General features: G+C 44.3%; 2 protein-coding genes across 2 annotated transcripts; one reads left to right on the top strand and one right to left on the bottom strand.

Annotated features, from left to right (window-relative positions):
- Nucleotides 1-1,897: 1,897 nt before the first annotated feature.
- Nucleotides 1,898-3,607, bottom strand: LOC114165314 (uncharacterized). The gene is made up of 2 exons (XM_028049964.1): nucleotides 3,127-3,607; nucleotides 1,898-2,160 (listed from the first exon to the last, which is right to left on the bottom strand). The coding sequence occupies exons 1-2, from the start codon at nucleotides 3,605-3,607 to the stop codon at nucleotides 1,898-1,900; spliced, it is 744 nt and encodes a 247-aa protein (XP_027905765.1).
- Nucleotides 3,608-8,919: 5,312 nt separating this feature from the next.
- LOC114165312 (uncharacterized) lies at nucleotides 8,920-9,588 on the top strand. The gene has a single exon (XM_028049962.1). The coding sequence runs from the start codon at nucleotides 8,920-8,922 to the stop codon at nucleotides 9,586-9,588; it is 669 nt and encodes a 222-aa protein (XP_027905763.1).
- Nucleotides 9,589-12,753: the final 3,165 nt, after the last annotated feature.

Genomic DNA, 12,753 nt, shown 5'->3' with positions numbered 1-12,753 from the left:
GATAACCCACTTTTCGAAAATCAACTAGAGTCTTTCCTGATTCATCCATTTTGACACCACTCTTATTGTCAACCCATTTACATTTGAGCAGTGGAATAATAAACATGGTATAATCAACCTCCCATGTCTCTTGTATTACACCATAGTATGTCATTGATCCAAATACAAGATTTTGATCTTTAGATGTAGAAATTGTAGCAACTCAGCTTCAAGACTGACTCCACTATTTTGTACTGTGCTTTTATCATCCAGAGACTTCATATAGCATATGCAATTATTGATTTCATAACATGTACAACAAATGACATCAAATTTCAATCCATTCGCTAACCACATCAAAGTCTCAGAACATTGCGAATCTTTCCAAACCTTAGATTTAAACCAAGGCATGAATGTTCTATTATGCTCCATCAAATGCCATTTCTCCGATTGTCTTGGATTGTTCTCTTTCACAATGACTTTGTGTGCAGATAAGTAAAACATTACCTCATCTATGTTGTTCAATATGTATAGGTGTGCTTGCAACAACTCTTCGCGATCTTTACTAACCACACTCACACCTCAGATGCTATTACTTATAGAACATCTGTTTAACCATGATCTCTAAGGAACTCCTATAGGTTTTGCTTTTGCCATGTAATCTAAACAAAACTCGACACTTTCTGTAACATCCCTAAGAAATATTACTAAAAATTTAATAAATAAAATCCAAGATAAAACATAGATCGCATTTAATAAAACCATTTCCCCAAAAAACGCGAGAAATTTAAAACTTTAACATAACTGTCACAAACCAGGAGTCCATACATATAAAACTGAAATACAAGTCAACGGCTCCTGCCGGGTTTACATAATATTCTCAAAAACAAAATAGTAAACGTATACATATGTATCTACAAAATATCCCATGCTAGCCCTCGCTCCAAGTCTAAGCATCTCCTGGCCCACCTGTCACACCATCTGCTCCCGGATAACAAGTTATCCGATCATCGCCACACACACAGAAAGGGTAAGCTATGCACAATATATAAACAAAACATGAATATAATTATGTTCCCCAACCCAAAATAACATAATTAACTTCATAATTTCCAAATCACCCAAACCATGACCTCATAGTCCGTCATGAGCCATATGCATGAACTAAGTCTTGGGACTTCCCTGTGTTCCCACGAAACTAACTCATTCGTGGTCCAACCCTATGAGCGTATCTCGCTCATAGTCCTGCCCTACAGACTCCTCGTCTGTAGTAAAACATCCAAGTCTCACACCTGGACCTTGGCACGCACGCAATCACCATACTATGGACTCCTCGGCCAATAGTAGCCGATGGGAACATAACAGTTCCTTGCCCATCGTGCGCCTGACACATGCAATCACCATACTAAGGACTCCTCGCCCACTAGTAGCCGACGGGAACTCAACCAGTTCCATGCCCACCATGTGTCCAACCACCGAGCACGTCCCAGACCCCTAATGGACTTAATCCTTCAAGCCCACACACCACAACACATGCATATACAATCTAACCATGGTATAACAACCAAATACACTCACAAGCACACAGAAACATGGTATAACAACCAAATCGCATAAACTCGCTTAGGCTAGGGACCCCTCGCCCAAGCTAGACCCTCAATCTCGCTTAGGCTAGTCCACCTCGCCTGAGCGAGTTTAACTCAGCAACCAAAACACACCATCTCGCTCAGGCGAGATCCACTCGCCTGGGCGAGCCACACGTTCGCCCAAACCTCCATTCCCATCACGCCTGGGCTAAAATACAATCAAAACACCACACATGACCAAGACATCTCGCTTAGGCGAGGTCATGACCTCGCCTGAGCGAGACCAAACTCGCTCAACACACCAAACTCCTCGCCTGAACGAGAAGTCGCGCTCAACATGAGCACCCTTCCTTGCGATCTCGCTTAGGCGAGCCATTCTCGCCTAAGCGAGAGTGTTTGTCGCTCAAACCTGAAACCATTTGCCTAGGCGAGAAACGCAGCACAAGGCCAAAAACGAGGTTCTGCAACTCTCGCTTAGACGAGATGACCTCGCTTGGGCGAGGCTTGCAGAGTTTCCCTCTGTTTACGCACACAAACCATCCGAAATCATACCCAACCACATTCCAATTCATGCCAAACAATAGAGGGTCATAACCTAGTTCAAAGCACAATTCACACTTACATTAACCAAAACCCTCATTCTCGACACCCAAAATATGCAATGCATAAAAGATTCTTCAACCTATAACCATCCAACCCATTCATTAATTTGATTATTCAGGCACGAATTTACTACCATCATATTCCAATCGAGACAGCAATAACACAGAACCACAATTCACATCATAAAATTCACATACTTAAAATACAGCTCCCCTAACCTGAACTTCTTGATGCAATTTGGGTAAAAAGAAATTCCTCCTTTATTGCCCACTCCTTTGTTCCAAAACCCTCTCAATTCAACCTCCAATTCTCTTCCCTCAACCTCAGAACTCGTGCTCCTCTCAAAGGCCAATTCACAGCACTGCCAAAACCCTTCTTTTCCTTTAAAATGGCCTTTTATAGGTGTCTTAATTAAGGGTTCTAAAAATAATACGAGTTTGGGCTTTTAATAACCCTTCAAGTTTACTTATTTGGTAATTTCCTAGCCCCCTTGGCTGCCCCATCCTGCTAAGCTTTTTTTTACCCCTTCACATTCATACCACAACTATTAGTTAGTAAAAATAAAGCTTATTCTTTGCCCACCAAGGTTTGAACCCATGACCTTCCACTCATAAGGCTAAAGCACAACCACTATGTCAATTCACATCTGGTTATACTCACAGATTAACAATAGTTTACAATACCAATCACATACTCATACATATCCTTAAAAATCAATAACAAAACAATCACACAGAATTGGCATACTTAGGACTCGAACCCAAGTCCTCTCACACAATCAAAGTACTCTCAACCACTTGAGCTAGTATTTTTCCACATCACATTAAACAACAATTAATGCCATAAAGGCGTCTTCTACCCGCATTTATTAATCAATTAATTATTTAATTAATTAATTTTCCCGGGTCTTACAATTCCCCCACCTTTAAAAGTTTTCGTCCTCGAAAATAAAACTTACCAGTAAAGAGGTGAGGATAGGACTTCCTCATGAGATCTTCCATCTCCCAAGTCATCTCTTGAGTTTCCTCATCCCAGAGAACCTTCACAGTCCGAATCTCCTTCCCTCTAAGCCGTTTGACTTGAGAATCTAGAATCCTCACCGGTCCAACTCCCAAAGTCAGGTTCTCATGCACCTGAACATCATCCTGCTCCAGCACATGAGTAGGATCCGCCACGTACTTTCTCAACTGTGATACGTGGAAAACATTATGTAGGTTTCCCAAGTGAGGTGACAATGCAATCTCATACGCCACCGGTCCAATTCGCCTTGTAATCTGATATGGACCGATGAATCGAGGGGTCAACTTCCTCGACTTCAACGCTCTCCCAATACCTGTTGTAGGTGTAACTCTGAGAAATACGTGGTCATCAGCCTTAAACTCGAGTGGCCTCCTCCTCTTATCTGCGTAGGATTTCTGCTGACTCTGAGTTACACGCATCCGTTCCTATATTACCCTTACCTTCTGAGTGGTGTGTTGTAAGAACTGTGGACCAAGTACCACAGCTTCCCCATCCTACTGCCAACGCAAAGATGTTCGACACCTCCTGCCATACAAGGCCTCATACGGTGCCATCCCGATGTTGGAATGGTAGCTGTTATTATAAGTGAACTCCACTAGTGGTAGCACATCACTCCAAGTCCCGAGGTGATCCAGAACACACGTTCTCAATAAGTCCTCCAGAGACTGTATGGTTCTCTCAGACTGGCCATCCGTCTGAGGATGATATGCCGAGCTCATCTTCAACTGAGTACCCAATGTGTTCTGCAACGACTGCCAGAACCTCGAGGTAAACCTCGGATCTCTATCCGATATGATACTCTCAGGCACACCATGTAATCGGACTATCTCCCTGACGTACAACTTTGTCAGCTTATCTAGGGACATCTTCTGATTAATAGGTAGAAAGTGAGCGCACTTCGTCAATCGATCCACTATTACCCATATAGAATCGTGCCCCATCATTGACCTCGGTAGATGAGTAACAAAATCCATGGAAATGTTGTCCCATTTCCACTGAGGAATCTCAAGAGGCTTTAACGTACCACCTGGCCTCTGATGCTCTATTTTCGCTTTCTGACACACTAGATAAGATGCCACATAGTTTGCCACATCAGTTTTCATACCAGTCCACCAGAAAGTCGCCTTCAAGTCCTTGTACATCTTAGTCATACCTGGGTGTATGCTAAGACTACTTTTATGCCCTTCATCCAAGAGCATTTTCCTCAGTACCCGACTGCTGGGTATACACACCCTCTCTCTGAATCGTAGGATGCCATCTCTACCCATCCTGAAGTCTTTCCTCTTCTCTGTGCCCAACTCACTAATGATATACTGCAATTCCTGGTCCTTACCCTGTTCCACCCGAACCTCATCCAAGAATTCATTAGTGATCCTCAACATGCTGCATTGTATGTGATCTGTCTCCATATCCAATCCCAGATTCATATCTCGCAACTTCTCGATTAACTCCAACTCCTTAATCATCATGGCCGACACATGAGATTTCTTCCTGCTCAAAGCGTCTGCTACAACATTAGCCTTACCAGGATGGTATAATAGTTCAAAGTCGTAGTCCTTCAGGTATTCCATCCAGCGCCTCTGCCTCATATTCAATTCCTTCTGATCAAACAATTATTTCAAGCTCTTGTGATCACTGAATACTTGAAACTATGCCCCATACAAGTAGCGCCTCCATGTTTTGAGAGCAAAAACCACCGCTGCCAATTCTAAGTTGTGAGTAGGATAATTTTTCTCATGCACCTTCAGCTGACGAGATGCATAGGCAATAGGTCATTTCTCCTGCATCAACACACAACCTAGACCTTGGTAGGAAGCATCACAGTACACCTCAAACGTCTTGGTGGTGTCAGGAATAGCCAGTATTGGCGCAGTGGTCAATCTCTTCTTCATATCCTCAAAACAATTCTCACACTCGTCAGTGCAAGAGAAAGGCTGGTCCTTTCTAGTGAGTTGAGTCAAGGGACTCACCATCTTGGAGAACCCCTCCACAAATTGTCTATAATAACCTGCCAAGCCCAAGAAACTCCTCACCTCAGTCACAGTCTGTGGCCTTTCCTACTTCACCACTATTTCAATCTTTGCTGGATCCACCGTTATACCTTGAGCTGAGATGACATGGCCCAAAAATTGTACCTCATCCAGCCAAAAGTCACACTTCGTCAGCTTCCCATACAGTTTATGTTCTCTGAGAATTCCCAGCATCACTCTCAGATATATATCAGTATGTCATCAATGAACACGACAACAAACTGATCCAGGTACGGTCGAAATCCTGTTCATGTAGCCCATAAAGATAGCAAAAGCATTTGTCACCCTGAAAGGCATCACTACATACTCGTAATGCCCGTAGCGTGATCTGAACGTCGTCTTCTGCACATCCTCCGGTTTGACTAAGACCTGATGGTATCCAGACCTCAAGTCAATCTTAGAGAACACTGCGGCTCCCCTCAGTTGATCCAACAGATCATCTATCCTCGGCAGCGGATACTTATTCTTTATGGTCAGCTTATTCAGCTGACGGTAGTTGTAAGACCCGGGAAAATTAAATAGTTATTTAATTAATTATTTAATTAGGACGGGTAATGAGAATATTTAAAGTAATAAATGTGGAGAACTATGACGTGGAAAAGTACTAGCTCAAGTGGTTAAGAGTACTTTCTTGTGTGTGAGGACTTGGGTTCGAGTCCTATGTGTGCCACTTGGGTGTTATTTAAATTATGCATTTTTGTGTGTTTATATATGGAATGCGTATGGATGATGATAAATCCTTAAAATTGTGGGAGTCATCATGAAACATGTGTTGGTTGAATGGTTTGGCATTGGTTTGGTATGTGCATGAGTGTGGGTTCAAACCTTGTTGAGAACTAAATAGTTTTCTTTTTGCTAAATTTCCTTTGAGCATGAATATGAAAGGATTGGGAAACCTAGCAGATACTGGAGAGGCAATGAGGAGGGGGCTGAAAAATAATGGGTGATAACCATTGAAATGGCCTTAACCATATTTTTATTTAATAAAAATCGTTTTAGTAAAATAGAGAATAATTAGGGCACATTAAGCTTGAGAGAGAAGAGAGAAGGAGAGGAAAAACCAGTCTGTGAAAGGTGCAAACAGTTCTGAGAGGGAGAGGGGAAATTTCTGGTGCGTGAAGGGGGCCAGCGAGAGAAGGATTAGAGTGGTTCTTGTAGCAAAGGGAAAAGGCGCGCAAGGAGAGTGGGAATCTCAATTTGGAGCGCGAATTCCTGGTAAGGGGAGTTGCTTTCGATGCTTTAGATACATATACATTGTATTATGCTTTGGTGATCGAAACTACATGCCTTCCACCTGTTTTTCTGCACTGTTCGATTGGGTTTCTGGGTTTTTCCCAGAAACCGCCTGGCGGTTTGATCCTTACCGCCAGGCGGCTCATCAGAGATGAGCGTATGTTCTTGTTTTGGTTTGAGTCGCCTGGCGGCGATGAGTTCCTGCCTGGTGGCGCGACCTTGATTGTGTTCTGTTTGATGGCGTTGATGCTAAATTGGAAGAATATAATGAACTGTTGAGTGTCAAATGATTGTATAAAATTGTGTGATGGATTATTGTCATATACTTCTTGTGGGAATGTTTGTGATCATATTGGGGTTTTGTACGTGGGATTGTTGGGTGGATTAGGAATTAACTGAAATTGAGGAATGTGATAATTATAATATTGTTGAGTCTGGACGTTGAAAAGGTTGGAACTGTATGTGTGGTGGTTATCTGGGAAGGAGGAAAACAAGATAGGTTTGTGGGGAGTGCAAAAACGCATGCAGAGGGTCTGATTCTGGTGTGCCGCCTGGCGGGGCTGTCCTATCCGCCAGGCGATGACGTGTAGCATCCCTGATTGAGTGATGTACAGGGGAGTTCTGTGAGAGAGAGAGGGAGAGAGAGAATCTTGGGGATTGTAAAGGTTGGTATAGTGGAGAGGAGAGAATTGTGAGTGGGGAGTTGGAAAGGAAAGGTGGTTTGAAAAGAGACAAAGTAAAGGGGATAGGAAGTGAATTAAGATTATATATAGTGTAATGAGTGAGAGGAAAATGCAATTGGAATGTTATGATGCTAATAGAATCTGAACATGAACCTAACTTATTAGTGGATGTTGAGGGTCAATGATAGTGAAGAGGGGTTGGTTGAGAAGAATGGTAGAAAAGTTGGAACTAAGAATTCGAGTGAGATGGGCAAGAGGAGTGGGAAGATAGAGTGAAGGATGAAATGATACATGAACTGTCAATTGAGTATATGAGGTTTATGAGTGAGTATGATTGTGAAAAAGGGAGATATGGGAATAGGATCTGTTAACTTGTGAATTAAGACCTGATGACATGACTTAAGAATAAATAAATCTCTAGTTGAAATGTGTGAAGGATGAGGTTGGGCTATAACGACATTATAATAGGATGGGAATTGGCAATAAGTCAGAATGGGGTGCTGAGACCAAAAGGTGAGTTGCTCTTCGAGTAACTTAGGCTGTAGAATTAACCAAAATGGAGTGCCAAATATCAGTTGCAGAATGCCTCTGATATGGCGCCTGACGGCTTGTTGATCACCGCCAGGCGATAGACGTAGCGTGAGTGAACCCTGTAAGGGATGGCGCCTGGCGCCACGGTGAGGTCCGTCAGGCGATGACGAGAAAACAGTGGGTCTAGGAGGACGCTGGCGCCTGGCAGTGAGTGAATACCACCAGGCGGTCTAGAATAGTTTCGCCTGGCGGCGTGTGGGCCGAGCCAGGCGGAAATGCTGTTGTTCTCTGCCTTCTGGTGTGTTGTTTTAACTGACGATGATGCTTTGCTTGGATCGGGAGATGCTGTGCCATGAGCGGGTAGGTTCATGGATGGTGATTGACATGTGATGATATGAGCGGGGAGGTTCATATCAAGTTACTCTCACGTGGGGATACGAGCGAGGTAGGTTCGTATGTTCCGTGCTCACGTTGAGAGATGCCACGTGCGGGGAGGTACGGGGGCTGGTGGATCACATGTGTTGGACTACGGGCGGGCAGGTCCGTAGAGTAGGACTACGAGCGGGGAGGTTCGTAGAGGCAGAACCACGAGCGGGCAGGTTCGTGTGAGCATCATGTTCCCGAGTCCAAGGCTAACCAATTGTATGATTTGAAGACTGTTAAGTCTTGGGGTTAGGGTCTTGGCCAAGAATTATATATATAATGAATAAGATGGGTATATGATTTATCTGGTGTTCTATATGTTGTTATTTTATTTTCTCAGCTCACCCTTTCTGTTTGTGTGTGGCGATGATCGTGTAATTCGTTACACGGGAGCAGATGTTGATACAGGTGGTGCTGAGGATGCTCAGATGGCGGAGTGAGGGCTAGCATGGGATTAGAGCTAGGGTTTTGCTAATTTGTAATTTATGTTTTTAAATACAAATTTTGGTAACTTGTAACCTTTTATGGATTTAGTTATGAGTTATGGCGCACTATTTTAATGAGTTTAAATTTTTCCCGCGTTGGGATTTTTATCGAGATGACTATTAATGTAATTATTTCTTTTATTATTTATTTTTTAAGTAATATTCCCTAGGGATGTTACATTTGGTATCAGAGCAAACGTTTTGATGCTTTTGGGGCAAACTGGGGAGTAAGCTGACGTTTGTTGTGTGAAATTGATTGATGTGTGCTGGATGTTAAATATGATAGAGTATAATTTAATCTTTAGCTGTTTGATTTTAACACCTGAATATGTGGCGTGTACAGGCAATGGCGAACAGAAGGCGTAGAAATACCGCTGGCGCTGATGAGATTGCTAATGCAATCCATAGGATGATGGATGCTATGCAGCCTGTGGCAGCACCACCGAGGGTTATGATCCCACCTGTTAGGCCAGTGACCATAGAGGACTTTATGCGTCACAAGCCGGCTAAATTCACTGCGAAAGCCACCCCAGATGAGGCTGACGCATGGCTTTGTGAATGTGAGAAAATATTCAGAGTGATAGAGTGCACAGAGGCGCAGAAGCTAAATTTTGCCACCTTCCTGTTAGTGACTGAAGCTGAGTATTGGTGGATGAGTATGCAGCAACAGATGATAAACAGAGCTGAAGAGGTGACTTGGGCTAACTTAAGGACGAGGTTCCTGGAGAAGTATTTCCCTGATAGCGCTAAACATGAGCGCGAGGCAGAGTTTCTCACTCTACAGCAAGGGAGTCTATCAGTGCAAGACTATGTGGAGAGGTTTGAGTACCTCTCGAGATTCTACTCCCAGACGGTGACGGAAGAGTGGCGCTGTAGGAAGTTTGAGGGCAGCCTCAAACATGAACTGAGGCGTTTTATTGTGCCACTGAGGGTGCGAGAGTTCCCAACCTTGGTTGAGCAAGCCAAGAGCGTAGAGCAGCTGGAGATGGGACCCAGCCGGGTCAACCGCACATAGAAGAATAGTGTTGAGGGCAGAGTCCAGAAGAAGCCCTACAGTAGACCAGTCGCGTCTTCGTGGAGACCGAGGTGCTATAATTGTGGGGGTGAGCATCTGCAACGAGATTGTACTAGACCCGCACGCAGCGGAGGCAGTGGCATAGGCGCTCGTAAGTGCTATGCCTGTGATCAGCCAGGACATTTCGCCAACAGATGTCCTAATAGGAAGACTACACCAGCATCACGACCTCAGCCATCCTCTTCCGACAGACCGAGAGCCGCAGGCCGGGTTTTTGCCATGACCAGCACAGAGGCCACCCGGTCAGGTAATCTGATTCTGGATCATTGTCTACTTTTTGGTAACAGTGTGTTAGTGCTATTCGATTCAGGAGCTTCGCACTCCTTCATATCTCATGATTGCGTGAAGAAATTGGGGTTGTCTACTCGTGACCTTGGATGCGAGTTGATAGTCTCGACACCCGCATCTGGACAGGTTTCAACAAATGTAGCCTGTGTTGGATGCTTGATGGAGGTAGAGGGCAGACGCTTCAAGGTGAATCTAGTTTGTTTGCCCTTGGAGGGATTGGAGGTCATATTGGGAATGGACTGGCTGTCTATCAACCATGTGGTGCTTGATTGTGGACGACACAGAATTGTGTTCCCAGAAACAGAAGGGATAGAGTTGGTAACGTCTGGAGAGGCAGTGAAAGAGATGAAGAGAGGGTCGACTTGTTTTGTGATAGTGGCCCAAGAGAAGAAAATAAGTACAGAAGAGCAGATCAGTAAGATACCGGTAGTGGACGAATATGCCGACGTATTTCCAGACGAGATACTTGAGTTACCACCCAGTCGGGATATAGATTTCTCAATTGATCTAATCCCTGGAGCGGCTCCAGTGTCGGCAGTGCCATACAGAATGGCACCAGTTGAACTAGCAGAGTTGAAGAATCAGATAGAAGACCTGCTAGAGAAGAAATTCATTCGACCTAGCGCTTCCCCATGGGGAGCCCCGGTGTTATTAGTGAAGAAGAAAGACGGAAGTTCTCGGCTGTGCGTCGATTATCGGCAGTTGAACAAGTTGACGATAAAGAACAAATACCCACTGCCGAGAATTGATGATTTGCTTGATCAGCTCAGAGGGGCAGGAGTATTCTCCAAGATTGACTTGAGGTCTGGCTATCATCAGATCTTAGTCAAGTCAGAGGATGTCCAGAAGACAGCCTTTAGATCGAGATATAGACATTACGAATATGTCGTTGATGCCCTTTGGAGTGACCAACGCTCAAGCTGTCTTCATGGATTATATGAACCGCATCTTCAAACCATATCTGGACAGATTCGTGGTAGTGTTCATAGATGATATTCTCATCTACTCACGGACTAGAGAGGAGCATGCTGACCATCTGAGAATTGTGTTGGGGGTATTGAGGGAACATCAGTTGTACGGTAAACTGTCCAAATGTGAATTCTGGCTGGACGAGGTGCAGTTTCTGGGGCACGTAATTTCTTCACGTGGTATATCAGTGGACCCGAGTAAGATTGAGACGGTGTTGAAATGGGAGAGACCTCAAACTGTAACAGAAGTCAGAAGCTTCTTGGGATTGGCTGGATATTACAGGAGGTTTGTGGAAGGGTTTTCTAAAATGGTGAGTCCATTAACTCAACTCACTAGGAAGGATCAACCCTTCTCATGGACTGATAAATGTGAGGAATGCTTTGAAGAGATGAAAAAGAGGTTGACTACCGCTCCGATTTTAATTATTCTAGATACCAGTAAGACGTTTGAGGTATACTGCGATGCATCCTACCAGGGTTTGGGTTGTGTACTAATGCAGGAGAAGAGGTCGGTAGCTTATGCCTCTAGACAATTAAAGGTGCACGAGAAAAACTACCCTACTCACGATTTGGAGTTGGCTGCTGTAGTGTTTGCTCTTAAAACATGGAGACACTATTTATATGGCTCCCAATTTCAGGTGTTTAGTGATCATAAAAGCCTGAAATATCTGTTCGACCAGAAGGAGCTAAATATGAGACAGCGGCGTTGGATGGAGTATCTCAAGGATTACGATTTCGAATTACTCTACCACCCTGGTAAAGCTAATGTGGTTGCGGATGCCTTGAGTCGGAAACGGATGCACATCTCAGCTATGATGGTGAAGGAGTTGGAGTTAATTGAGAAGCTCAGGGATATGAATCTGGGTATGCAACTGAGTGAGGATTGCATCAAATGTGGGGTGCTTACATTGACTAGTGATGTATTGGGAGTTATCCGAGATCGACAGAAGGATGATGCTGAGTTATAGCAATTTGTGAGTTGGATAGGGACTGAGAAGGGGAAAGACTACCGGATTGGGACAGATGGTATCCTAAGGTTCAGAGACCGAGTCTGTGTGCCTGGAGATTGGAGGTTGAGGAAACAGATTCTAGAGGAGGGCCATAAAAGCCGTCTTAGCATACATCCAGGTATGACTAAGATGTATCACGACTTGAAACAGTCTTTCTGGTGGAACGGGATGAAGATTGACATTGCAGACTTTGTGGCATCGTGCTTGGTATGTCAGAAGGCCAAGATTGAACACCAGCGACCAGGGGGTACACTGGAGTCATTGGATATTCCTCAATGGAAATGGGACAGTGTAGCTATGGATTTCGTCACTCACTTGCCGAAGTCTGTGAAGGGGCACGACTCAATCTGGGTAATAGTGGACAGGTTGACAAAGTGTGCTCACTTCCTTGCTATTAATGAAAAGTGGTCAATGGACAGATTGGCTGAGTTGTACGTGAGGGAAGTGGTCAGGTTGCACGGTGTGCCGGCCAGTATAGTGTCAGATAGAGATCCGAGATTCACTTCTCGTTTTTGGCAGTCATTACAGACAGCGTTGGGGACTCAGTTGAGGATGAGTTCTGCATATCATCCTCAGACTGATGGGCAGTCGGAGCGTACCATTCAGTCCTTGGAGGATCTGTTGAGGGCTTGTGTATTGGATCACATGGGTAGTTGGAGTGAGATGCTTCCCTTAGTGGAGTTCACATACAACAACAGTTATCACACCAGCATCGGTATGGCTCCATATGAGGCATTGTATGGGCGGCGGTGTAGGACGCCACTATGTTGGAACCAGGATGGAGAATCATTAGTGTTGGGTCCCGAGTTTTTACAGCAAACCTCTGAGAAGGTTAGGGC

Source organism: Vigna unguiculata, chromosome 10 (genome assembly GCF_037176805.1).
Source record: "Vigna unguiculata cultivar grain cowpea cultivar isolate G323 ecotype 2 chromosome 10, ASM3717680v1, whole genome shotgun sequence".
Classification (NCBI taxonomy): Eukaryota; Viridiplantae; Streptophyta; class Magnoliopsida; order Fabales; family Fabaceae; genus Vigna; species Vigna unguiculata.
This window is presented reverse-complemented; position numbering and strand designations above follow the sequence as displayed.